The sequence below is a fragment of the Sturnira hondurensis genome, unplaced genomic scaffold, assembly GCF_014824575.4.
Source record: "Sturnira hondurensis isolate 20B ecotype Veracruz unplaced genomic scaffold, ASM1482457v3 Scaffold0014099, whole genome shotgun sequence".
In the NCBI taxonomy this organism is placed as follows: domain Eukaryota; kingdom Metazoa; phylum Chordata; class Mammalia; order Chiroptera; family Phyllostomidae; genus Sturnira; species Sturnira hondurensis.
This window is the reverse complement of record NW_028086730.1, coordinates 1-26,181: the sequence shown is the minus strand read 5'-3', so window position 1 is coordinate 26,181 and position 26,181 is coordinate 1. Positions and strand designations below refer to the sequence as shown.

Here is a 26,181-nt window from a genome sequence, read left to right as displayed (position 1 = left end):
TGCTTGCCCAAAGCCGAAGCAAAGTATGGTGGTACCTGCCATTCTACGCTTAGGTGCTGTGCGTGAGGTGGGAGTCCTGTGGTCCTGGAGGGGCCAGGGTGTGGCGGAGGGTTACAAAACTACGATAGAAAATGACCACACGGGCCAAGGTTGGTTGAGGGGAGAAATTTGAGAGTCTGATCAAGACTCGAGACAGCACAGCTTCTGGAGAGTGGCATTTAAACCAAGACTTAAAGGAGTAGAAAGAGCAGGAGAGAGGCGACAAGAGGAGGACGAGACTTGGAAACTCTTGGAGGAGTTGTGGGCAAAAGCCAGATCGGAGTGGGTCCCTAGGAGCGGGAGAGCGCAGCGCGCGCCACCTTGCGGAACCAGGAGGACACACCCCAGCTGCCCCCGACGTGCTCGACCTCCTAGGGGCGCCCCTTGAAACCACTAAACGTCGAGCCCGCCCAAGTTGGAGCACTTCCCGGGAGGTCCTTGGAGAAGGACTGACACACAACCGGCGCCAGGGCGGGAGCCCAGCGGTGCGTCAACAGCGAGACACCCCGACCCGAACTGCTCCAGCAACAGTGGAGGACACACGATCGGCTCTAGCTTCCGCCTTGGCCCAGGCCCACCCTACACCGGCCACCCGGGGAATCTTTCCACTCTTCTTCCGGTCCCTCCCGCAGCTTGCTGTGAGGCCACGCCTCTAGGTCCCGCCCATCGCTTTCCCGCCGTGGGCCCCGCCCCTTCGCCGAGATCCCGCCCCCTTGTGCAGGTTCTTCCCGCTAAGGCTCCAACAGGGCTGCTTCGGAGCCCCAGAGAAGGCGCGGGGCGGGCGGGGCGTTAGGGCCCACTCCTCCCCCGGGCTCCGCCGGGTTCCAGGCCCCTGGAGCGCTTCCTAGCCCCTTTCCTTCGTCAGCCCCGCGCCCTTAGGTCGCGCAGTGGCCGGCCGGACATGCTGTCTGACTGCCTGTCCGCGGAGGGCGAGCAGCGATGTCGGCAGCTCCTGAGCAAGGCCACGGCCCAGCTCCGCGCGCGGCCCGTGGCAGCCGCAGTGCTCGTGCCACTGTGCTCCGTGCGCGGGGTCCCGGCGCTGCTCTACACGTTGCGGTCCAGCCGCTTGCTCGGGAGGCACAAGGGGGAAGTCAGGTACACCGCTGGGAAAGTCCTCTTTCTTCTAGAAGAAGGCCGCCGAACCCCGAAAATGGACGGGACCGTGGGCAAGGCACTTAGCCTCTTAGAGCCTCGGTTTCTGCCTCTGTAGAATGGGTCTGCAGGCAGAGGCGGAATCAGCGACTCGCGTTCCTCTTCTCGGAGACTGGGAGGGCTCCCTCCGGCGGGCTATGGGGAGATGCGGGTCCCAGAGCCTTGGAAGCTCTCTGGGTGAGGCTTTCCTGCTTTCTGCCCTGGCCCCGCCCTTGGTGGGGATTGGGGACACCCTAGGGTCAATGTCAGTGCCAGTGCAATGTCAGACAGAATTTGCATCCCTGAGTTCCACAGCCTCTCTCCCTTACCCCCTTGCTCAAGGAGAGCCTGGAGAGGTCTTGTGGCTTGCTAGAGGACTCACTGCAAACTAGGGGCAGAAGCTTAGATGGGCCACTGGCCCTCTGCCACAGCTGCCATCCCCACCCCTCCATGGTCCCAACAGCCTAAGGACCAGGATGCCTGTGCCCGTTTAGTTTTCCAGGCGGCAAGTGTGACCCCACTGACCAAGATGTGGTTCACACGGCCCTGAGGGAGACTCACGAGGAGCTGGGCCTGGCTGTGCCTGAGGACCACGTGTGGGGCATCCTGCACCCGGCATATGACCTGGTGAGTCCACCAGGCCCTGAGGCCACAACCAGCCACCCACTCTGCCTGCCCTGGACTAGGAGCTTGGACCCCGGGGGCCGAGAGCGCGGTCATAGACAACAGCAGGTGTAGGAAGCAGCAGAACACCAGACACCTGCCTGGTGGTTGTCTTCCATCCCCACACAACCTGACTGAGGGGGGTCAGTGGCATTTCTATCCTCTTTTCAGGGAGGGGACTGAGACTCAGGTCCCGGTTGGAAGTGGTTCTGGAGTGAGCCAGGTCTGCTCAGTTTGGTGGATGAGGGGTGGCCTCACAGGGTAGGAAGGAACTGAGTGACAAATGGCAGATTTTAGGGTAGGAAAAGTAAGGTTAGGTTGTTCCAAGTGGAGGGAACAGTCTACCAAGGCCCAGAGGCCTGAGTCGAGAACCCGAGTCACATGGCTGGAAGGGAGCCTTGGATCAAGGTCCACTGGGACCTGGCCTTGCATGGCAAGAGTGGGGCCTTCCTCAGCCTCTCCTCCCCAGTCCCACAGCCCTGCCAAGGCCATGCCTCCCCTGACCACCTGCCTTGCTGCCCCAGGCAAAGAATCTTGTGGTGCCGGTGCTTGCCAGTGTGGGCCCCATGGATCCCCAGAGCCTTAAGCCCAACCCTGAGGAGGTGAGTCAGGGCAGGGATCCCAGGGGACTGGGTTGTCCCAATGCAGCAGCCAGTGCTCGGCTCACCCTCCCGCTGCCTCCTGCTCATAGGTGGACGAGGTGTTTGCCCTGCCCCTGGCCCACCTGTTGCAGGTGCAGAACCAAGGCTATACCCATTTCTGCCGGGGTGGCCACTTCAGCCACACAATGCCTGTCTTCCTCCACGGGCCACACCGTGTCTGGGGGTTAACAGCAGTCATCACCGAGTTCGCCCTGCAGCTGCTGGCCCCTGGCGCCTACCAGCCCCGCCAGTATTTCCCTGGACTCCAGCCCCGGGACTAAAGACCTGACCCTGAGCAGCCGCCGCCTCCTCCTGCGGGGCCAGCTCCACTCCAGGACTGAATAAAGAGCGTTACCAACTTTGTGGCAACAGCGTCTGCTGCGTGAGACCCTGACTTTGGGTGGGTCCCACGGGACAGCCGGTCTCCTGGCTGGGGCGCCTCTGCCCAAGCACACTGTCACCCACAGCAGCCGTTGGCACTTACCCTGTGCTGGGCACTGGGCATCATTTGTCTTGCTGCACCCTCACTGAAGCCCTGAGAGGTGGAGCCAACACTGTCCCTGGCAGGTGAGACGGGCTCAGAGAGGACAGACACCTTGCCCGAGGCCACCTCACGCTGGGATTCGAACCAGGCCCTCCCTGACTAGTGCTCAGGCTCTAAGCCACTTCACTGTCCCCTCCTTCATGTGCCGGGCTGCAGGGATCCATGGGCGGCCCTGCACACTACTCCTGAGCACCTGCCGTGCGCCAGCCGCTGTCCTGACCCCTGGGGAGTTGGAGGCTCAGTCTACGGGGAACTTTAGACCAGGTCACACAGATATGTGGGGGCGACTTTGCCCACGAGGCCCCCCGTCCGCCATGGATGAAAGTAAACACTACCAAGACATAATCTGCTTGGGGAGGAAAGGTGGCAGGTCCCTCAAGGGGAAGGGCCTCAAGCCCTTCCCCCAGGGGCTTTTATTGGGTTGTAATACGCAGGAATACAGGGAGGCAAGGATCAAACAGTAGATAACATTTCAAAGAAATCTGAGGGCTTAGTCTGAGTCAGTCTGTCAGGAAGGGGGTTTTGCAGAAACTTTGGGGTTTCCTGCTCGGACCCTTAACATATGAAGGAAAGCACTTTTTGCAGAGCAGGTTTCACAGGTTTTTCAGGAAATCTTTGTGATGCCAGATTTTTTCCGGGATCTGCTCTGGCAAAGCAAGGGGCTGCACCCCTCCCCATCGGGTAGGTATTCAGGCTTAAGGGGATTGGAGCCAGGAAGTGCTTCTCCCAGAGGACATGGGGACTCGGGCTATGTCACATAGCTGGGGGGGGGGGGCAAGGGTCCATTGCTGCTCTTTGTTGCAGCCCCCCGAGTCCTTCCATGATGGCCTCCCAAGTGATCAAGTCTGGCTTAGGTTGCTCCTCGCTGTGAGGAGACTTACCGGTCATCAACATGGACCACGCTTTGGGGGCAGGGAGAGGAAGCAGGGCAGCATCTGCACCCAGAGACAAGCCTGTCTCCTCAGTGGCTCACATTCCGGAGGCCGTTCACAGCCTCAGACATGGGAGACGGTTTACAATTCCTGAAACCAGGCAGAGCGGTCCACAACACAGATAAATATTAGTGGAATTATACAATAATTATATGGACCAGGGTGCTGTGAAAGAGTCGGAGAGGTTGGTGATTGGATCTTGACCTGTGGATTAGGCAGCATTAGCTAGGACAAACAATAGAAAACTCCACCTATTAGCTGACTTTGCCCAAAGAGGAGAGGTGATCATGAACTCCAGAGGTACACTGGCTTCAGGCATGGCTGGGTCCAGGGGCTCCCTTTCTCTGGCTGTGCTTTCCACTGTGTTGGCCTAACTCCCCGGAGCAGCCTCCACTCCACAGGGATGAGAGACGAGGCAAGGGCAACAGCTCTAGGAGGGCACAGTGCCGTCAACAGAAAGCAGAGCTGTGTCCCAGCCAGCCTAACCCCCAACTGCTCTGTACTGGCCTGCCTCGGGTCACAGCCCTCCCCGGAGCCTGTCATGTGGCCTGCTGGGTTTGGAAGCCATGGGTTGGCAGGGTGTGGTGCAAGAGCCTGGGGAGGAGGGTGAGCCTCCCAGACTGAGAATAGGGAAGGGGGCGGCCTCCAGAGGACCCCTGGGAAGAGGGGAGGCTTAGCAGGTAAAAGCTAGCTGAGGTCCCCTTCAGAGGGTGACTTTGAACCCTAAGGTGAGCAGGAGGAAGCCAGGTCAAAGGGCAGGGCAGGGAGGTCGGGGCAGAAGGAGCAGTAGGAGCACAAAGCTTGGGGTGTTCAAGGAAGCCACGAAGAGTAATGAGATGAGGTGCACGCCTCAGGGAGGGTTAGGAGTTCAGTGCGAGTCTGCAAAAGGGGAGAGGTGTTGACGTGCCCTGATCCATGTTTAAAAAGCTCAAGCTGCAAGGGGACCAGGCTGCAGATGCCCTCTTCCCGAGGCGGCCCCCTCCTTCCCAGGCAGCCCCCCTCCACACCTCCCAAAGTGCTCCCCACCCTCCCACCTTCCCACACACCTCCCCTCTCAGCTGCCTCTTCATCCCCACACGCACCTCCCGTGGCCCCTCACACCCCTCGTGTCACCTCTGGGCATCCAGCCTCTCACCTCGGAACAGGTCCCATGACTGTGGTAAAAATAACTGGCAGCAGGAGAAGGCAGGGCGGAGGGAGGCTGAGGCAACCGCTCCCACACTGAGCCAGGGACCCTTGGTGTTGAGAGCAGGGGGGTGCCCTCTCCTGAGCCCTGAAGGTGTGCGCCGAGCTCCGCCCCTCTGCCTCCTCCATGGGGGGCCCCGGGGCACAGAGATGAGTTAGCTGGGTTGGGCGCACACCCAGCACCAGCAGTGAACCAGGCTAGGTGGAGCAGCCCTCAGAGAGGTGAGTAGCCCAGCTGTCACTGCCAGCACACAGGGTCCCCCAGCAGGCCGGAGCCCCCCATTTCCACCTGCCCAACTCTGCCCTCTGTCCTCAGGTCCCGGCTGCCACCCAGGACCCCCCTCAGCACCTTCCGTGATGCCTCTTTACTGTGTCTGGTTGGCCTGGTATGGGCCCCTCCTATCCAATCCAAGGGGGCTCGTCTGAGCCCCCACCCCATGTCTGAGCCCCCATGGCGGGCGCTGCAGCAATGAGCAGGAGGCGGCCACAGCGGGTGAGCATGCAGGAGCACATGGCCATCGACGTGAACCCGGGACCCATCCGGCCCATCCACCTCATCTCGGACTACTTCCCACACTTCTACCCCTTCGCCGAGCCGGCCCTGCACATCCCGGACCTGCACCCTGCAGTGGCCCCTGCCATCCGCTCTGCACCCCAGCTGCAGCCCAACCCGGAGCCAGAGGGAGACTCAGACGACAGCAGTGAGTGGGGCAGGGGATCAGGGGCACCCTGGGCCTGGCCCACCCAGGGTGGGATCTGAGGCATCCCAGCCATCTGACCTGTGAGGGGCAGGGCAGGAGGCATGGGGCCAAGGGGCGGGTGTTCAGGTAGGAGCTGACCTTGCGTGCCCCCGGCCCCCAGCTGCCCTGGGCACCCTGGAGTTCACACTTCTCTTTGATGCGGACAACAGTGCCCTGCACTGCACAGCTCACCGTGCCAAGGTAAGGGTGGGGCTGGGGTCCCTGGGCCTGGGCCATGGGCCTGCCCCACATCCATCGTCTCTTTGCAGGGCCTCAGGCCACCAGCCTCAGGCTCCGTGGACACCTATGTCAAAGCCAATCTGCTGCCGGGGGCTGACAAGGTGAGGGCAAGCCCCAGACTGCCACTGAGCCCCCAGCCACATGCACAGACGGCAGCACCCCTCTGTCCACCCTGATCCTTCCCCTCGAGGCCTGGGCTTCAGGCCGGAGCTCCTCACTGCTGGGTGTACAGATGAGGAGTCTATGAGGTGGGGGGGTAGGGCCCTGGAGCCTGAGGAGAGCCTGACCCACCCTGCCTGGCCCGCAGGCGAGCCAGCTTCGGACTCGTACTGTTCGGGGCACAAGGGGACCTGTCTGGGAAGAGACACTCACTTATCACGGCTTCACCCGCCAGGATGCGGAGCGCAAGACCCTGCGGTACGGATTGGGCCTGGGCCATGAGGGAGTGGGGTGGGTTGGGGCTCGCCTGTTCAGGTCTGACTTGGGGGACCCCCAGGCTGTGTGTGTGCGAGGACCCGCGGCTGGGGCGCCGCCGGCGAGTGCCTCCCCTGGGGGAGCTGCGGGTGCCCTTGAGGAGGCTGCTGCCCAACCGAGCCAGGAGCTTCGATGTGTGTCTGGAGAAGCGGAGGCTGGTGAGCGGGGTGGCACCCGAGTGGGGTTCCGGGGGCCAGCAACCTTGTGACGGTGGAGCTGGAGAGGGAAGGGCCAGGGAGGGGGCAGTGTCCAGCCACGGTGACCAGGCTCTCTGCTCTTTCAGAACAAGAGGCCCAAGAGCCTGGACACATCCCGTGGCATGTCCCTATATGAGGTACGTAGGACAGTGGAACAGAACAGGGACCTGGCAGGGACAGGCCTAGGGTACCCAGGCTGGAGTGCGTCAGGCAGGGGCCGAGGTGGGCTTGGAGAGACCTAAGCCATCTCTCTCATGTTCTCTGGTGATGCTGGGAGCCTTGGGGAGCAGCCAGGCCAGAGGGGAGTGCTGGAGGACAGCAAAGCCCTCAGGGGACAGCGGCTGAATTGGTGGGATTTGTCCGTGGCCGGAGGAGCTGGGAAGGCAGGAGGAAGCAGATGGTGCGGTCTGCTGACTGCCAGGTTGACCCCTGGGCCAGTGTGGGTGCCTCTGCTGAGGCTAGTGGGCCCTTGTCAGGAGGCAGTGACGGTGGGTGCAGGGGCCCACCAGAGGCCAGACAGGCCAGAACCTCTGGCCTGGGAGGGGTGGGGATACTGCAAGATTGAGGCAGAATTGGGGCCCGCTCAGATCAAAGGGCCAGGTGCTGCTGACCTGCCACCTAGTGGAGCCCCAAGTTACTGCAGCTGCCGACTCTGCAAGGCCGGGCAAGTCCCACGGTGGTGGGGCGGGCACCCAGTGCCACCCGCATCCTGTCCCAGACCCCATACACTGCAGTGCCTCGGTGCACGGAGGGCGCTCACGGGACACCCCCACACCGAGAACTGAGTGTTAGCGAGGTGGTTTGGCTCTCTGTCCTACGTTAAGCATGGGAGAAACCCGTTCTTCCTCCCAGCCTGAGTGCTTCTGGATGCTTCGGGGCCAAGGGAGGCAGACGACCTTCATCGTCTGGTCCCCAGCATGATCAGAGGTGAAGAGGGTGGGGCTTTTATTTATTTATTTATTTTAGATTTTGAGAGAGAAGGGAAGGGAGGGAAACATCGTGTGTGTGTGGTTGCTTCTCACACGCCCCCTACTGGGGACCTGGCCCACAACCCAGGCCTGTGCCCCGACCGGGAATCGAACTGCCAACTTTGGGGTCTGCAGGAGCACGCTGGACCCAGGGAACCACACCCGTCAGGGCAAGGGCAAGTTGTGTAGCTGAAAAGACCTGTACGTCCTCTCAGGGCAGCTTCCGTTACACGGGGCCCACCCTGCCGCAGAGTGGCGGTGGGCACTTACAGGGAGGCTACCTGGGAAGCCCTTGGTGCGTCCCATGATGAATGAGCGTGGAACTGACCAATCACATGGCCTGAGCAAGCCCCTCCCTTCTCAGGCTGCCACGTTAGGTTTCCTGCAAGGCCGCCCATCAGTGACTGTTTCTGGAGACTGATCATAGGGTTAGATCACTGGCCCCCCTGATTCCTTTGCAGCTGGTCTGAGTTCTCATGTCCTGGCTGACGCTAGTGGGCGGGTGGGCTTTGGGCCCCACGGGGCTGACCCCGGCCACCCTGCAGGAGGTGGAGGAGGCGACGGCTGGGGAGGAGCGCGGGCGCATCCTGCTGTCGCTGTGCTACAGCTCGCAGAGGGGTGGCCTGCTGGTGGGGGTGCTGCGCTGCGCCCACCTCGCCCCCATGGACACCAATGGCTACTCGGACCCCTTTGTCCGCCTGTGAGTGTGAGAGGGTGGACACGTGGGCGCGGGGGTTCCTCAGAGGCCCTCTGGGGCTCACCTCAGCTCTCCAGAGCCGCACCTAAACCGACCCCATCCTCCCCAATCAGTTTCCTGCATCCTAATGTGGGAAAGAAATCTAAATATAAGACCAGTGTTCGGAAGAAGACCCTGAACCCCGAGTTCAATGAGGTAGGCCAGGGCGGGGCCCAGGCAATTCCAGCTGCTCTGGGGGGGGGGGGCAGGCGGCAGCACCCTGCTTGGGCCAGAAAACACAGGTCCCAGCTGACCCGAGTCCCTCACCAGCCCCAGCGTGAGGGAAGCTGTGAAGGGCCCAAGGCCCCGCCTCCCTTCCTCCCTGCAGGAGTTCCTCTACGAAGGCCCGAGGCATGAGCTGGCTCAGAAGACACTGCTGGTGTCCGTGTGGGACTATGACCTGGGCACAGCTGATGACTTCATCGGTGAGTGGGACAGCAGGGACGCTGGGTGGCCGCCCAGCAGGCGCCCACACAGCTGCTGACCCCTGCTGCCAACCCAGGTGGGGTGCAGCTGAGTGGCCGGGCCAGCGGGGAGTGCCAGCGGCACTGGAGGGAGTGTCTGGGCCGCAGCGACCGCCGGCTGGAGCTGTGGCACCCGCTGGACGGGGCGCCCCTCCAGCTCAGCAACTAGTCGGGGCACCTGGCCTGGCCCTGCTCACCACTTCTCCCCCAGAGTTGGGACCTGGAGCTGCCTCACTCACCATGCCCAGCACCTAGTTAAATTGTTTCCCGTCTTCTCCCCTTTCAAATTTGTCCCCCACCAGACAGGGAAGCAAGAATAAACCTCTTCTCTGAACCAGACTAGGCCAAGCCTGTTCCTCCCCTGCCTGTCGCCTCACAGGGCAGACTGGCCCTGCTCCCCACACCCCCAGCGCCCGCCCACCCTGCTTCCTGAAGTGCAGGGAGGGCTGGGTGTTCAGGGTGGTCTCGGGCAGAGTCACTGCCCCAAAGGAGGCCAGGGTCTGGGTTCACGACATGGCCCTGAGCTGACCTATCCTCTCCTAGCCTCCCAGACCTGGGAAACAAGGCTCCGTAACGGGCCTTGGGTGGCGGGGTGAAAAGCGAGGCCACAGAGAAGCTGTAACGGGACAGTGGGCAGCACCCACTTTATTGTCTATCCGTCCTCTGGACAGAGAGGCCAGCCCAGGGCAGCAGGTTCAGGAGGCGGCTTGTCTGGCTTGGTGCTGCTGGGCAAACCGCTGCATCCGGTCCTCGAGCTCCGGCCGGAAGTGGCGGATTAGACCCTGGAAGGGGGTGAGGGCACTGTGTGAACTGGGGTCTAAAACTCCTCCGCCACGCTGGGTTTTCAGCAACCCCGCCCTGGAGCCACAGTGGGGTAGTGAGTACCTGCACCGGCCAGGCAGCCCCGTCGCCCAGGGCACAGATGGTGTGGCCCTCTATCTGCTTGCTGATCTCCCACAAGGAGTCGATCTCGGCCGGCCGGGCATCCCCCCGCACAAAGCGGGCCATCACCTTGTTCATCCAGTCCACACCTGCGGCCACAGCAGCAAGGAACTCAGAGAAGCCCCCGCAGGCTGGGAGGCAGTGTCCGTTTATTCACGGTCCAGAGCCCACCCACGTGCAGCGTGAGCCACAGAAAAAGCCTCTGCCCCCCTCCAGTGCTCACCCTCGCGGCAGGGGGTGCACTGGCCACAGCTCTCGTGCTTGTAGAACTCAATGAGGCGGGCGATGGCTTTCACAATGTCTGTCTGGAGTGACAAGGGACAGTGAGCAGGCATCCGAAGCCCGAGCCTTCGCCCCTAGAAGCAGCCCCGTCCTGTTCCAAAAACATTCTGGCTGCTCCCCCGTCCTCCCTGGGGCATCCTGCCCCAGCGAGGTCCTGCTCCCCTCCTCTCGCACCTGTAGCTCACTCGCGCTGTGGGGTCTGAGACCCAAGAGCTGGCAAGGATTCTCAGGGATACCCAGGAGGGATGCTAAGCAGGCCGGCATGGGTGGGGGCAGGGTCGGGGGCACGGGCCGTCCTTACCGAGCGGTCCATGACGATCACCGCGGCTGTGCCCAGGCCCGTCTGCGCCTGCACCAGTGCATCAAAGTCCATCAACACCGTTTCACACACGGACTTGGGGATCAGTGGGGTGGATGAGCCGCCAGGGATGACAGCAAGGAGGTTGTCCCAGCCACCAGTGACACCCCCTAGGGTCTCAGTCAGGTCCCAAAAGAATGGATGGTCAGGTCCCGGGCCAGCACGGCCGCCTGGTCCTAAGCCCAGGACCTGTGCGCCCCGCCCCCGCCCCCCAGCCCGCCCCCCCCAGCCCTGGCTCTCTTCATGGACGCACGGCCCCGCCCCCACCCTCCCCGCGGCCGCAGGCCTCACCGGCGTGCTTTTCGATCAGCTCCTTCAGCGGCACAGACATCTCCTCCTCCACAGTGCACGGGTGGTTGACGTGGCCAGAGATGTTGAACAACTTGGTGCCTGAGTTGCGCTCACGGCCAAAGCTGGCAAACCAGGCACCCCCACGGCGGCAGATGGTGGGCGACACAGCCACTGTCTCCACATTGGCCACGGTTGTGGGGCAGCCAAACACTCCTGTGGGGAAATGGGACAAGAGGCCAGTGGCTGCCAGGAGTGAGGACAAATCCGGACAGGTTTCCTGGCAGTGGGTCTGTCCCAGGGTCCTGCTCCTGTGGCAGAGCGCCCCCTACCCCATCGTTGTCATTCCCACTGGAGCCCAGCTCCGCCAGGTCCTGCGCCATGGGCTCTCTGCTCCCAGCAGGCTGGAGGGGATCTGGGCCTCTCACGTGGGGGCTGAAGCAAGATGAGTAAGGCAGCACCGCCGGGGCCTCTATATTGTTACCGCCCTACTCTCTGGGTCTGCCCCCTAGGGCAGAGGGAGCTGTGAAATTCCCCAAGAAAGACCAGCAGGGACCTGAAGCCAGGGTCCAGACTGCACAGGACACAGGACGAGGCCAGGGCCAGGCCAGGCCTTACCCACGTCTGCAGGGAAGGGCGGCTTCAGGCGGGGCTTGCCCTGCTTGCCCTCGATGGACTCGATGAGCGCCGTCTCCTCCCCGCAGATGTAGGCCCCTGCCCCGCGCACCACGAACACGTCAAAATCGTAGCCAGAGCCGCAAGCATTCTTGCCAATCAGACCAGCCTCGTAGGCCTCTCGGATGGCCACCTGTGGGACAGGTGTGAGGGCATTGTCCCCAAGAGCCTGGCAATGCTGTGTGCACATTGAGGGTGGGGTGTAAGCCCTGGGAGCCCATCACCAAATCCAGGACGAAAGCCCCGCTGGACACGAGTGGAGGATGCTCCGGGAGGGGCGAGGACACCTACTGTGAGCTATTGTAATGGCGCCACTTACAAACGCTCCAACTGTACCTATTTCTAAAGACAGACTTTAGGATAATGAAAATTTGGCACGTGGTCTCTCTAGGTAGTGGATCTGTGGGAGGTTTTCCCATTTTGTGAGTGTGGTTTCCCGTCTTCACGGTAAGTACTGCCTCTGCAACAGAGGGGAAGGCCCTAGAGGTTTACTTAAAAATATGTAATAATAACTCTCGTACATGATGCTAGTGCGTGCCAGGCACCGTTCCAGGACCATGCCTGTGTCCCTCGTCATGTAGGAGCTGAACAGAAAGGTGTCACTTGGCCCTGGACCAGTCACTACAGGCATCACCAAGCTAAGAACAAATGAAATGACCCTGTGACCTGTCTACAGGAAACACGGCCTTGTATGAGTTCCCCAGCCTGCCTGCGCCCTGGGACTCACGGAGCCCGGAAGGCCTCCCAAATGGAGGCGCTAGAGCATCCTGGAAGGGCCCAGAGGAGGAGGCTGTGGGGGCCATGTCCCATTCACAACTCAGGCAGGGGTGACTGCTACTCTCCCGGTTTGACCCACACAGATCAGGCGCTAAACTTCAAGAGCAGCTGTGCCAGGTAAGTGGGTGTGTGGGTGTGCACTGAGCATGTCCTCCGCGTGGATGCCCTCCCCCAGCTCACCTGCAGATTGGAGGCCTCATTGTAGAACTCCCCGCGGATGTAGATGTAGGCCGCGCGGGCGCCCATGGCCCGGCCCCCCACGAGGCAGCCTTCCACGAGCTTGTGGGGGTCATGACGCATGATCTCCCGGTCCTTGCAGGTGCCCGGCTCCCCCTCATCAGCATTCACCACTAGATACTTGGGCCTGTGGGGGACAACAGGTCGGCCAGGGTACAGGGACCCTGGGAAATGGTCTCCTACCCCCACACTACCGAGTGAAGCCTCAACGATGTCCCCTCGGACAGCCTTCTCTCCCTGCCTGCCCACCATGTCCCCAGGGGCTCTGCCTGCTCCCCACCAGTGACAGGGAGCTCACTACCTATTCTGCCCTTGGGTGGCTAGGGCCACAGGAAAGGTCTTTGTCCTGCTCAGCCCAAATGTCTCTCCTTGTGCGTTCCCAAGAGGCCAAATTCTGTTCTTGGTCATAGAGGGCTTTCCGGACAGTTATCATTTGCTTTCTGTGTGTAAACTAATGAGCAGGCCAAAATGTATATGAACGGTATCTCTTCAACCCCTATTCAGTAGAACATCCATTTACAGAGAAGAACGCTGAGGTTCAAAAAGGCCAAGAACTGCCCAGAGCCCAGTGACTAGGAGGCAGAGCTAGTTACTGATCAGTTACATCTGCCTGGGTAAGAAGATTTTGCTGACCCCCCTGCTTCTCCAGTCACCTCTGAGGTGCACAAGAGGAAACTAAGTCCCACCTACTTAAGCTCTGGTAACATTTCCCCACTTTATTCTCTCCAGGAAACCACCCAAAGCCCTGAGTAAGCCACAGGCCCCCGCACAGCTTCGCCTGCAACCCCAAACCTGCCCCCCAAACACACCTGCCATCTGAGGGCTTATTCATGAAGCTCCACTTGAGGCCGGTGGGGAAGCCAGCACCTCCACGGCCCCTCAAGCCTGACGTCTTGACCTCACCCAGGATCCAGTCAGGCCCCTTCAGCAGGATCTCCTTTGTCTTGTACCAGTCACCTCGACTCTGGGCACCTTTCAGCCTGGACAGAGCAGGGACAGCAGTGAAGGGGAGGCCCCGCCCTGCAACCCACCAGGCTAAGGGTACCATCTCACCTCCAGTCATGGCGGCCATACAGGTTGGTGAAGATCCGGTCCTCATCCTTCAGGGAGCCAAATGAGGTTTTCTTGGGAGCCGCCTGGGGACAAAGAGGATCAAAAGGCCCAGCAGAGCTCTGGGGTCATGAGGGGCCAGGACGCAAGCTACAGATTCCTGGGTCCCCCTGATTAGAGGGGGCGGGACTAGGGAGAGGGTAGGGACCTAAGCCTTAGAACCATCCGTAACTTCACAGCCACCAGCACCACTTGGTGAGCAGCAGGCAGTAGGCACTTTACATCGAAACCCCAGTTCATCCTCATAACCCTGGGGTGGGAGTGATTTTACAGGATCAGAGCAGAATGAAGTTATGTAAGGGCATACCGCCAAAAGCAGCAAATGGAGTTGGAACTCAGGTCTATCTGTCCCAAAGCCCACACCCGAACCACAGCACCACACTATCTCACTGAGCCCAGTGTGCTGGTGCGTCCATTTCCTTGTCCGGCTGGCCTACTGGGACCAAACTTGGTTATATCGCTAACTCTGCTGGAGGCAAAATGTGTTTACTGATGGAAAAGAACCGCCTCACTAGGGCTGGATGATGGAGGGAGGTCCACTTGGGATGAGCCTGATGAGGAGAGGTGGGGTTGGAACTGTATGAACCCAGAGGTGAGCACCCCAGCTGAGGGCTAAGGGCAACCGGCTTCCACACTCCCTAAAAACCATTACAGAGGCAGAGCGCTGAACGGGGAACGGGCGGTGCACATCCCACCCCAAAACTGTTTTCTGCATCTGCAAAATGGAGCAATGACACATTCACTCCCTACACGGTTGTGGCAAGGAAGGAATGAAACACGGAAGCTTCACCACCTGCAAATTTTCCCTCTGTGGTAACCAGTGAGGGCAGTCAGCCTTCTGTTGGGACCCATTCCCCTCCTACACCCATGCCGGAGGGGCAACCTTCCTGCCGGGATGGAGAGACGAGGAGGATTCTTCAGGAGGCACTACAGCCCCCAGGGACAGCGCGCGCAGACGCGGCAGCGAGACGCGGCAGCGAGACCCGCCCGCGAGCATCCCCAGCCGGAGCCAAGCCAGGCCTCACCGTGTCGCCGCTGAAACGCACAGACACCCGCGCGGGGAGCGACCCGCCCAGCAGCCGCCGTGCCGCCAGCATCGCGGGGGCCAGCCCAGTCACCGCCCGCTGTCACCTTCACGGCTCTGGAAGCCGAGGAATCGGCGCGACTAGGACGCTAGGCGGCGCACAGGAAGCACGTCACGCGCCCCAGCGCCGGCGGCGCGCCCAAGCATCCCTGCGCCTCTCCTACCCTGCCCTCAGCCCCGCCTCCTCAGGGGACGGCGAAGAGGCCGGAAGTGGGCCTCTGGCGCTAGGGATGCTGGGAGATGTAGTCCCCTCGGCCTGAGACCGCCTTCCTCCCGCCACCCGGCTAGCGAGCACTTGCTTCTTGGGGCGGTCACTTGCCCACTCCCTTATTCGCCCTCTTGGCTCCCTTGAGTTCGCTTCCAGACCCAGACTTTCAAACCTTAAGTAACAAACCTCGCGCGTCGCCTCCTGCCGGGTTCTGGTGTTTGCTACTTTCTACAGGTTCAAGATTTAGTGTGTACCTGCTGTATACACAAGTGTGCGCAGGGAGGAGAAATCTGGCCGGCTACAGCCCACCTCGTGACTACATTGTCATTATTCTGTCCCAGTCCAACCCCCCCCCCCCCGCCCCGGCCCCGGACTGTGATTCTCCCCTCCCCGCCCCGCTGTGATCAGGAAAGGATGAGAGGCTCTCTTAGCAGCAGAGAGCCAGGGCAGCTCCAGAGGTGGGCAGGGGTAGACGACGGAAGTGCTCCAGAGGTGTGTCTCGAGTACTGGGTAGAGGGAGGATGGAGATGGGCAGTGGGTGGCACATCCTCCTGCCGGCTCTGCTAAGGTCCCCCAAGCGTTCCCTTTTCAGCCTGCGTCCCGGGAGTCGGGCACATGCCGCTCCTGCTCACGATCCCACAGCGACTCCTGCTACTTTCCCAGTGGAGCCCTGGCCTGGCGGTTAAGGACTCCGCCCCTTCCTGCAGAGTCATCGGGCTCAGGTAACGTCACGCCCCTCCCCCCAGGACCCCTTCCTCTTGGGGCTTTAGCGCCTTTGTGTGGCTGCCACGCGGTGCTCCCCTGACCTTAGGGGGATCCTCTGTCCCGTGCCTTCTGGTGAAGTCTTGGAAGCCTGATTAACTCGTGTTCTTCAGTCCCCTGGAACCCTTTGGCTCTGAGACCTGCCTTGGTCCCGACATAAGTGTGTCCTTTCTGGTCTTTTCCCAGCTTCTCTGTTCACTCCTGTGATCATCCTTTCTCATCTCTTGAGAAATGTGCTACGAACAGAATTTGCCCTTATTTTTTCATATACTCTCCACAGCAGCCCAGGATGGTGTTAATTCCATTTTATACATGAAAAGAATTGAGACCTGTGGAGGCTTCAGCCTTGTCCGTGGGCACCCACTTAGAGCTGTCCACTGTTAGAGCCGGACTCAAAGCCAGGCCTTCCTTCCCAGAGTGCCCTCCACACCACAAAACCACAAAACAATCGACACACATGTAACAGGTATTGTGACATGTCAGCGCCATTTCCAAAAGGCACCCAAACACTGGTACCTTGTCTGAGTTCTTCCAGGTGGATAGGCCCTCAGACCAGCAGTCCCGGCTCCCAGCCCTGGCCCCCGCTCCTGGCTGGGGAGAGAGCTCGCCCAGACAGATCTGGGGATTACACGGCTAAGCCGGGGCTCAGACCTGAGTGGGTGAAACTGTCCCTCTGGGGCGGGAGAAGGGGGTGAGGATGGAGCCAGAGGATGGAGTCCTTCCTCATCTCTCTCTAACTGGGTTAGGGGAACACAAGTCCATGGGGAGAAGGCAGCCTGGGGATGTCCAGCCTGGCTGGACACCGGGTGATGGGAAATGGAGAGTGAGGGGCAGCATCTGTTTGCCCAGTGCCAGGCTCTGTTCCAAGCACTTGCCATGTGTTATCTCCTTAATCCTCCTGCAGCCTGGGGTGTAGGAATGATGAGCCTCTGTTTTCAAAAGAGGATAGAGTATCAGCAACGTTGAGTGGCCTATTCAGGACAGTGCAGCTGCCAGAACTTGGCTTGAGGTCTCCTGACCCTACATCCCCCACTCCATCCCCACCCACCTAGAGCACCTGCTCACCAGGCTCCACCAAGTGACACCTCCCAGGAAACCCTTTTCCAAGGTGCTGCAGGCCCTGGCTCTTACCACCCGCTCTGCACCTGCCCCATCCTACACCACTGTCCCCATCTGCCTTCCCCACCAGCCTCCAGGCGGGAATCAGGGAGGCTGCAGATCCACTGCATCCTGCCAGCTCTGCCTTCTGAGCACTCCCTGTTCTGTGCCTTCAGGCTCTGCACCATGGCCATGACCGTGGCCCCTCAGATTTCCCCCAGAACTTTGCAAAGCCTCATTGATATCACCCAGCCTCCCAGCTTGATCCCTCCAATTCTTTCTTTGTGTCCTGAAACTGTTGTAAATCTCAGATCCATTTCATCTCTGCCCTAAGACACTTCCTGGTTCCTCAGAGTCCTCAGGACAAAGCCCTAGCCCCTTGGTCTGGTATTCAAGGTCCTGTGCCCACCTCCCTGGCTCCACTTTGTATATCTCTGCCCACACAGGCTAGGTGGCACGGAGGATCCGCCTTTACCCCTTCCTCCTCTTCCTTAGGAGCCATCGCCAGCAAACTTTCCTCCACACAACATTCCTGAGCAACTACGACCCCAAGCCTTGTGTAGCTACAGCCCTGCCCGATCTCTCTTCTTACCCCCCAGCCGGGAGCTTCTCAAGGCACGTGCTAACTCAATATTACAGTCTAATTTTATATTTGGAAAATAAAAAACATCGATATTTTCCCTTTGTGGACCATTTAGGAAATATAGAAAAGACAAAACAAAGCAGGGACATGTTTTCACCACCCTGGCTTCCTCCCTGTTGATGCGGACCCCGCCACGTTGTGGATGAGGCACAAGAAACTCACATGGACTGCCAAGTCCTATAGAGGAAAAGGGACGACATGGCTTTTCTCAAGGGGAGAATAAACCGCAGCCCTCGCTGTGACCAGCCTTTATTGGGTGAGAGGCCTTTATTGGGTTTCTCGGCACAGTACAGGATGGTCCTCATTTACTATGCACAGGTTTGCTTCAGGTGGTTACCTTTTACAGAAAACAAAGGAGTGGATGCTGCTAATCACATCACAGAAGAGGGATATTTGCAGATGAAAGGGAAAAGTAGTTGAACCAGTTATACTCGTCCTTGGAAGGTTTGGCATGGATTTTAGGAAGTTACTTTACAGTAAATGTTCCCTGCTTCAATTCAGGGTGAGGGAGTTTTGTCAAAAGCCAGTCTCATAGCTGTCTAGGTACAATGCAGGCCTGATTCCCCACTGGAGAACCTATCTGTGGGCGTGGGTCCTGTGCATTAGACCTCGCTTTCCACTGGGAGCTGGGCCCACGCCATGCAGAATGGTCTTCTACACCCCGTGATTACTTTTGCTGATTTGTTTGCACTGGTCTTCCAGGGGATTCCAGACCGTTTCACAGGCGCACAGGAATGTTCCTTAAACATTTAGACCTCAACAACAAAAAAACCATGATAGTCCCTCTGCCCCAGGGCCAAATGCTGTTGAATTTGAGATCATTGTCCAATTCTCTTTCAAAAACACCTTTTCTCGTACATATGCTTACTTACCCTTAGGAGACTATGCATGTTTGGTGCTTTTTATTTGTGGTGATGGTATCTTGCTATAACACAATTCTTCACTTTGCTTTTTTTTATTCAGTGCCATGTTTTTGAGATTAGTTCAGGTTTCCATGAACATGATGTAACCTAAGATAAGCAATCTAAGTAAATAGATTACTTACAGGTGACACCAGAGCTTCAAGGTTAAGGGCCTGGATTCAAAATCCTGCTTCTACCACTCACTAATTGTGTGGAGTCGTGGCCCCCATCTTTCATTCCCTCTAATGGGAAATGAAAGTAACAGAGCCCAAAAGGCAGCTGTTAGGGCTGGATCCTAACAGCTGGACTCTACATGGGCGGTGCCTGGCACAGCCATCGCGCAGGGATGCTGAGCTCCGCACTGGCCTGTCGATGAACCTAGAGACGGTCCACTCTGCATGGGATTGAGTGCGCCCACCCCGGAAGGGGGTGCCACTCAGTGTTTCAGATCTTTTAGGTCCTTCACTAAACATGTAAGGTGTTTTCTTTCTCAAAGAAAATCTGCGCATTTTTTAAACATTTATTTTTAGGGGGAGGGGAAGGGAAGGAGAAAGAGAGAAACATCAGTGTATGGTTGCCTCTCATGCGTCCTGTACTGGGGACCTGGTGCACAACCCAGGCATGTGTCCTGACTGGGAATTCATCTGGCCATCCTTTGTTTCACAGCCTGTGCTCAATCCACTGAGCTACAGCAGCCAGAGCTGCATGTTTTGTTTTAATTAATTAATTAATTAATTTTTAATTTTTTTATTTATTTATCTTTAGAAAGGAAGGAGAGAGAGAGAGAGAAATATCAATGTATGGTTGCCTCTCGTGTGTCCCTTGCTGGGAACTGGCCTGCAACCCAGGCATGTGCCCTGACTGGGAATCGAACTGTGATCGTGTGGTTCACAGGCCCACGCTCAATCCACTGAGCTACACCAGCCAGGACAAATTTATTTTTTAATATATATATTTTATTGATTATACCATTGCAGTTGTTCTAGTCCCCCCCTTCATTCCCCTCCACCCGCACACCCCCTCCTCCACCATTCTCCCCCTCTTAGTTTATAACCACGTGTCTCAAGTTCTTTAGATTCTATATTTCCCCCACTATTCTCACCCTCCCCACTATCTATTTTCTACCTACTGTCTATGCTATTTTCTGTACCTTCTCCCCCCTTATCCTCCTCCCACTCCCCTGTTGCTAACCCTCCATGTGTTCTTCATTTCTATGGTTCCACTCCTGATCTAGCTGTCCTCTTGGTTTGCTTTTGTTTTAGGTGTGGTTGTTAATAACTGTGAGTTTGCTGTCCTTTCACTGTTCATATTTTTCATCTTCTTTTTCTTATATAAGTCCCTTTAGCATTTCATATAATAAGGGCTTGGTGATGATGAACTCCTTGAACTTGACCTTATCTGAGAAGCACTTTATCTGTCCTTCCATTCTAAATGAAAGTTTTGCTGGATAAAGCAATCTTGGCTGTAGGTCTTTGGATTTCATGACTTGGAATACTTCTTTCCAGCCCCTTCTTGCCTGGAAGGTCTCTTTTGAGAAATCCGCTGACAGTCTGATGGGAACTCCTTTGTAGGTGACTGTCCCCTTATCTCTTGCTGCTTCTAGGATTCTCTCCTTCATTTTAGTCTTGGCTAATGTAATTATGATGTGCCTTGGTGTGTTCCTTCTTGGGTCCAACTTCTTTGGGACCCTCTGAGCTTCCTGGATTTCCTGGAAGTCTATTTCCTTTGCCAGACTGGGGAAGTTTCCTTTATTATTTGTTTAAATAAGTTTTCCACTCGTGGCTGTTTCTTTCCCCCTTCTGGTACCCCTATAATTCGGATGTTGGAATGTTTAAAGATGTCCTGGAGGTTCCTAAGCCTCTCCTCATTTATTTGAATTCTCATTTCTTCATTCTTTTCTGGTTGGATGTTTCGTTCTTCCTTCTGGTCCATTCCATTGATTTGAGTCCCAGTTTCCTTTCCATCACTATTGGTTTCCTGTGCATTTCCCTTCATTTCAATTAGTTTAGCTTTCATATGTTCCTCTAATTTGTGACTATAATCAACCAGTTCTGTGAGCATCCTGATCACCAGTGTTTTGAACTGTGCATCTGAGAGGCTGGCTATTTCTTGGTCGCTGAGAGTTATCGGCTCTGGGACTTTGAGTTCTTCTTGAGCCATATTTTGGACTGTCGTGCCTGTTAGGTATCAGGAGTGGAGCCCTAGGTGTTCACCAGAGCAAGGCAACTCAGTCGCTGGGTTGTGACGCTGTACATGGGGGCGGGGTCAGAGAGGAGCAATGGTGGTCTTGTCTGCCACGTCCCGCCGCCATTGCAGCTGCCACTGCCACCGGGGCCCGCCCGCTTCATCTCCCTGAGCGCAAATGTGCCACCGCTGTCAGCCCTCCGCCACTGGGTTTGTCTGCTGGGGCCTGCGCGGTCTGTCTCACTGTGCGCGAATGTGCAACCACGGTCAGTCTGCCCTGCACCCTGGCCAGCCCGTGCTGCCTGTGTGCCTGGGTCGGGAGATCTGTCCTGCCCCACCCTGCTCCGCTGCTGGCTCCGCCCCTCTTACCGGTTCCGGTTGAATGGTTCATTGTTGTTCGACTTCCGTATAGTTCAATTTTCTGTTCTTTGGCTGCATCTTTGTTTACTAAACCTTTGTTGTATTCAGACTTGGTTGTGGGAGGAGGCACAGTGTTTCCACCTACGCCTCCATCTTGGCAGAAGTCCTGCACATTTTTAAATATAGGAACTTTATGTGATGTTTTGCCTTTCTGTGTTTTGTGATCTAGAGCTATCAGTTTGCCTCTGCTGAATTGGGCTCGCCTGGTACAAAAGTGTGTCCAAGGAAGCTTTCCCGCTTTCACGCTGGCGCTCACATTGTTGAGAAGTAACAAGAGCCGAGTGTCCCTGTCTAACGTTGGGCGTCTCGTTTCTTTTTCTTACCATATTGCGCCGAGAGCTCCGGAATGTGGCTGAATCGCAGTGGCAGTTGTGTGCGTGCACCCTTGTGTGGACTGTGACCTCACAGAAGGGTGTACAATCTTAGTATCAGAGCCCCCAACTTCACCTGCTAGAATTTTTGTTTCTCCTTTTCATTTCGTTGACCTTCAGATTTCCTCGGGCCATTTTTCACTGGCTGCTCAGGAGTGGCATTTCCATGGCTGGGTGTCTGTTTCCCCCTAATCAGCAGCCCTGACTGTGAAAACAAAGAGGGTACCTGCAGGGAAGGGCCTGTGAAGCGGGTGCAGGAGGAGGTGGGATTCCAAGCGGTGACACCTTCCAACCTGTTTAGATGACGCTGGAGACTGGTCCCACCCCAGTCTTTTTTACCCAGCATCCCTGCTCAGTCAGAGGTGTCCGCCATGACACCTGCTGTGTCCTGGGTCCCACCCTTCGCCTCCACTCGCTGTGTGTAGCAGGGGTTCTGAGCCCCCGATGTTGGAATTGCTGACCTGACCTGGGTGTGGCTTGGTGGGTTGCCCAGAGACATTTCAGAAATGGGCCCCGCCTCCCATCAGGCAGGAAGGGAAAACTCCTGAAGGACTCTGGCTCGATCCTCATCTCAAAAGCAGACAGATGTGTGGCAGGTGCCCCGCAACCTCTCACGCCAGCTTGGCTGAGGCTTTTTGGTTACTGGGGAAACTCTTCCAAGGCATAGTTTTACCATGACTGGTGCCCAATTCCGCTGCATGCTGCTTTTGTATCTAAGATGATCATATTGTTTTTCTTCTTCCTTGTTAGTTACATCGACCTTGTGGAGGCTGTGTTGCACCACCGTTGACCCAAAGAGGCAGCAGAATGCGGCAGCTAAGAGAACAGACTGGAGCCAGCTGGGACTAAGTACTGAACTCTTCCGCGTACCAGCTCTGCGGCATTGAGCAAGTTCCTCGGCCGCTCTGCGCCTCGTGGCATCGTCGCCACACTTGAGTCTCTCTAAACAGCCCGTGGTACATGGCCTGGCGCAAAGGGAGGACTACATGCTTGCCGTTCGCCTTTTTTCGTTACTCTGGGGACGGACCTTTTGGCCATGCTGTAAGACTCACTGTGCTGCCAAACTGATTTTTACATTGGTGCTCACAAGCGGGGGTAGCCTATGGTTTTATTGTCTCCAGGAGATCTTCTCCAGTTTGGTTAGAATGAGGGGGGCCATCTCCCTCCTTTTCCATGTGTCACAGCAGTTTGCTCTAGGTAAAAGCGATCGTTTCCGAAGGATGGCTAGAGCTCGGGCCAGGCCCCCTGGAGCTGCAGCCTCTGCTCAGGGGGACTCTGATCCCTGTTTCCACTTCCTTTATGGTTATTTATTTCCTCGAGCCAATGTTGAACACCGATATTTTAAAGAGTGTTTCGCTGGTGGGGTTTTTTCTCATCTGAAGTATTTCTGTGCTCTTTTAACCATCTTGCCTTAAGGTTCAGTTTCTCTGATGTCACGGTTGGTACACAAGCTTTCTTTTTATTTGTATTTGGTAGTTTTTCTCTCTTTTTATGTTCAATCTTTCTCTTGTTTTAAGAATATATCTTAGCCCTGGCTGGTGTAGTTCAGTGGATTGAGCGCAGGCCTGCGAACCACACGATCGCGGTTCGATTCCCAGTCAGGGCACGTGCCTGGGTTGCAGGCCGGTTCCAAGAGGCAACCATACATTGATATTTCTCTCCTTCTCTCCTTCCCCTCCCCTCTAAAGATAAATAAATAAAGTCTTTTAAAAAAAAACATCTTAAAGACAGCCTCCAAGGAAATTTCACTGGGCTTTGCTTTAATCCAACCAGTGTCTGCCTTCGGAAAAGAGTTCGAGTCGTTTTCATTTGCTGCGTTGCCCTCGGACCAACACCTGCCGCCTCGCATGGCCCTGCAGCACTCCTTCTCTTTACTTCTTTTTTCCCCCCGTACTATCCTGTCTTCTATTGAAACTCATTGAGTTCTCTTTATTGTACTTCGCTACAAGTTCTGCAGTTTTGGTTTTGATTTCATCTCAGACATGAATCATTTTAAGAGAGGTATAAATATACTTGTATTAAAACTTTCTAACTATAGACATTAGTGTCTTTTTGTTTCCTGGTTGTACTTTTGTTGTTTTAGATATTTTTTTAGGTTTTATTTACTTATTTTTAGAGAGTAGGGGAGGAAAAAGAGGGGGAGAGAAGCATCAATGTGTGGTTGCCTCTCACGCACCCTGCACTGGGGACCTTGCCCGTGACCCAGGAGTGTGCCCTGACTGGGAATTGAACTGGCGACTCTTTGGTTCCCAGGCCAGCACTCAATCCAGTGAGCTACATCAGCCAGGGTTGTTTCAGGTTCTTCTAATGAGATTGTTGTCTGGACTATGTCTCCCTCTCTCTGGAATGTTCTGAGACTGCCTCTGAAGCATAGCAGATGGTTATTGTAGGAAGTGTCCCAAGAGCCACTGAAAGGGTGGTGCCTTCTCTTGTTTCCTGTTGCAGAGTTTGAAACCTGTGACCTCCAGCTGTCCCAGCCCCGGTCTTCCCATCAGCTTTTGCCTTACAAACGTGAGGCTGTCCAGTGCACAGAAGCCCGTGACTGCAGCCGCTGCAGGTGTCCCCTGTGATCACGAGAGACGGAGTGTGTGTCTCAGGGTCTGCGGCGTCTGTGGCTTTGGGAGGGTTCCGAAAGATCAGTGGGGTTGCTGGTGCCAGTGTCATAAACCGCAGCGGCTGCAAAGATTTCCTTTGCATCTACCATCTGTCTGATCGTCTGAACAGACGATAACCATCACTGAACAAGAGACCCGTAGTTTGGGTGTGCAGACACATTTATTCATTTGGGGACCTTGTTGAAGAACTTTCTCCCCAGACCAATATAGGGAACCTATCCACGTGGCATGGAGAATGTAGCCCAGCCCTATGGGAAAACTGACAGGCACGAGTGGCACACGGATCGGTTCTCCCGTGGGGAATCAGCCCTGCATCGTACCTAGGCTGCTGTGAGGCTTGCTTTTGCTAAAACTCCCTCACCCTAGATTGAGGCGGAAAATGTTTGCTGCATATCTTTAAAGTAACTTCTTAAAATCTGTGCTAAACCTCCCAAGTAGGGAGCGTAACCAGTTCAACAACCTTTTCCCTTGGTCTGCAACATCCTTCTCTTGGAAGTAATTACCAATGTTCTCTCCTTTGTTACCTGTAAAAGGTAACCACCTACAGTGAACCTGTGCCTGGTAAATGAGGACCATCCTCGATGTAATGTGCCCAGAAGGGCAACAAAGGCCTGTGCAGGCGGGGGTCGGGGCCCTCTCTCACCGAGAGAGCGGCTGTGCAGCCCCTCTTCCCCACAGGACTCTGCCGTCCACGTGTATTTGTTCCTCGCAGCCACAACACACGGAGCCTGTGGGCCGGAGTCCGCGCAGACCAAGGTCATAAACAAACCTCTGACATTTTTTTTCCGATAGTATTTTATTATTCTCTGCCGCACGCCAGTGACCCGTCCCAGGTGTCCTCAGTCTCGCACTGCGGACATTGGGGCCGTGTCATTCTTTGTGGTGGGCAGCTGTCCTGTGCCTTGTAGGATGTTAGGTGGGATCCCTAAGTGCCAGTAGCACCCCACAAATTGTGACAGCAGAAAGGTCTCCACACTTCGCTGAGCATGATCTGGGGCCCAAAATCACCCCCAATGGAGAACGCCTGGTCTCTCGGGAGTTTATTATTGTACGTGGCACGAGGTAAGGATCCGGTAATCTTCCCAATATGGTGAGTCAGGTTTACTCTCCTTTGCAAACTTAGGGTGCCACGGCTATTATGTGCAAGTTCCTGCACGCCCCATGCCCTCCCTGGCAGCCAGCTACTTGGCCAGGGTCTTCACAGTGACACTGGGTGTGCCTGCTGTCCTTTAGGAGGGCACCCCAGCACCTGGCCAGGACCCCGTGGGTATGTCCCGCTTTCTCCAGCCCTGCAGCCAAATGTCCCTGCCGGGGGGAGGGGGGGTGGCGAACCTCTCATTGCTCTCTGATCACCTCCTTCAGCTTGGAGTCTTCCTCCAACCCGAAGGAGGACGTTTTCTCGGCTCCCCCTCACGATCAGCACTCAGGGTCTAGGGGAGGCAGAGGGTCCCAGTTCTGGGGTGGGGAGAATACCCCGAAGTCATAGCCCTCTCCCCTTCTCCCCTGCCCCAGTCACCTCTGGAGGTGGGGCACCTGTGGGGCGTGCCTGGGCTCCCTTAGCCTGAGTCGAGCCCAGGGGAGGATCAACGGGACAAGTCGGGCTGGGCTGCAGTAAGCACCCCTGGAAACTCCCTCCAGGGCGAGACGCTGCCCAGGCACCCGACGTCCGTCACACGGTAGCAGGGCTCTGCTCCACGTGTTGCTCACTCTACGCCAGGGCCACTGGAACCCCACCGTCCATCCCTGGTCCTGGGGGCCGGGGAGGACTGTGCGGGGGTTTCTGGCACAGCCTGTCACGTGCTGCTTCCTGGGAGTCATTCGCCCTCTCCGTCCACGGCGGCCAGGGGAACAGGGAAGTCTCGTTTTCCCGTGTCATGGACGGAGAGTAGAATTTCTCATGCGCAGAGGGCTGCACTCAGGTGCCCCAGTGCCCTCTGCTCTAAAGAGCCTGGTCCCGGCCTCTTGCCCTTCAGCAGCAAAGCCTGAGGTACTTGGCCCGTCTCTGGCCGGACCCATCCTCTGCTTCAGTCCATGTGATCGCGGGGGTGTGACGAACAGCCTTGTCCCTGCCTCAGTTCACGAATCGGCAAGTTACTCAGACTTGCTGTGACTCAGTTTCCTCATCTCTAAATGGGGAGAAGAGTGTCTGGGAGGTGAGGATTCTGGAGGGTGCCGTACCACCGCCCGCTGCATGACGCCTGGCGGGGGCCAGGCGTGCGGTGACCATCAGCAGCTGTTACTGTCTGCGAGCACGGCTGTAGGCAGCTGCAG

General features: G+C 57.2%; 3 protein-coding genes across 3 annotated transcripts; 2 read left to right on the top strand and 1 right to left on the bottom strand.

Moving 5' to 3' along the window:
- Window positions 1-769: 769 nt before the first annotated feature.
- On the top strand, window positions 770-2,843 carry NUDT8 (nudix hydrolase 8). Its single transcript, XM_037062506.1, has 4 exons — window positions 770-1,134; window positions 1,665-1,797; window positions 2,358-2,435; window positions 2,525-2,843. The coding sequence occupies exons 1-4, from the start codon at window positions 941-943 to the stop codon at window positions 2,753-2,755; spliced, it is 636 nt and encodes a 211-aa protein (XP_036918401.1). The 5' UTR covers window positions 770-940; the 3' UTR covers window positions 2,756-2,843.
- A 1,950-nt stretch (window positions 2,844-4,793) lies between these two features.
- On the top strand, window positions 4,794-9,253 carry LOC118998377 (double C2-like domain-containing protein gamma). Its single transcript, XM_037062505.1, has 10 exons — window positions 4,794-5,836; window positions 5,997-6,076; window positions 6,145-6,216; window positions 6,423-6,532; window positions 6,612-6,747; window positions 6,873-6,923; window positions 8,300-8,454; window positions 8,565-8,646; window positions 8,819-8,915; window positions 8,993-9,253. The coding sequence occupies exons 1-10, from the start codon at window positions 5,587-5,589 to the stop codon at window positions 9,121-9,123; spliced, it is 1,164 nt and encodes a 387-aa protein (XP_036918400.1). The 5' UTR covers window positions 4,794-5,586; the 3' UTR covers window positions 9,124-9,253.
- A 320-nt stretch (window positions 9,254-9,573) lies between these two features.
- Window positions 9,574-14,814, bottom strand: NDUFV1 (NADH:ubiquinone oxidoreductase core subunit V1). The gene is made up of 10 exons (XM_037062504.1): window positions 14,649-14,814; window positions 13,567-13,649; window positions 13,323-13,493; window positions 12,457-12,640; window positions 11,443-11,632; window positions 10,828-11,040; window positions 10,480-10,646; window positions 10,120-10,201; window positions 9,840-9,985; window positions 9,574-9,736 (listed from the first exon to the last, which is right to left on the bottom strand). The coding sequence occupies exons 1-10, from the start codon at window positions 14,718-14,720 to the stop codon at window positions 9,650-9,652; spliced, it is 1,395 nt and encodes a 464-aa protein (XP_036918399.1). The 5' UTR covers window positions 14,721-14,814; the 3' UTR covers window positions 9,574-9,649.
- Between the last annotated feature and the right edge of the window lie 11,367 nt (window positions 14,815-26,181).

Coding starts and splice junctions, on each gene's coding strand:
- NUDT8 (XM_037062506.1), top strand. CDS start 941: ATGCTGTCTGACTGCCTGTCCGCGGAGGGCGAGCAGCGATGTCGGCAG. Junction 1,798..2,357: donor TGCACCCGGCATATGACCTG/GTGAGTCCACCA, acceptor TTGCTGCCCCAG/GCAAAGAATCTTGTGGTGCC. Junction 2,436..2,524: donor TTAAGCCCAACCCTGAGGAG/GTGAGTCAGGGC, acceptor TCCTGCTCATAG/GTGGACGAGGTGTTTGCCCT.
- LOC118998377 (XM_037062505.1), top strand. CDS start 5,587: ATGGCGGGCGCTGCAGCAATGAGCAGGAGGCGGCCACAGCGGGTGAGC. Junction 5,837..5,996: donor GGGAGACTCAGACGACAGCA/GTGAGTGGGGCA, acceptor CCCGGCCCCCAG/CTGCCCTGGGCACCCTGGAG. Junction 6,077..6,144: donor GCACAGCTCACCGTGCCAAG/GTAAGGGTGGGG, acceptor GTCTCTTTGCAG/GGCCTCAGGCCACCAGCCTC.
- NDUFV1 (XM_037062504.1), bottom strand. CDS start 14,720: ATGCTGGCGGCACGGCGGCTGCTGGGCGGGTCGCTCCCCGCGCGGGTG. Junction 11,041..11,442: donor GCCCTTCCCTGCAGACGTGG/GTAAGGCCTGGC, acceptor ATTTCCCCACAG/GAGTGTTTGGCTGCCCCACA. Junction 10,647..10,827: donor GCTGATCGAAAAGCACGCCG/GTGAGGCCTGCG, acceptor CTGAGACCCTAG/GGGGTGTCACTGGTGGCTGG.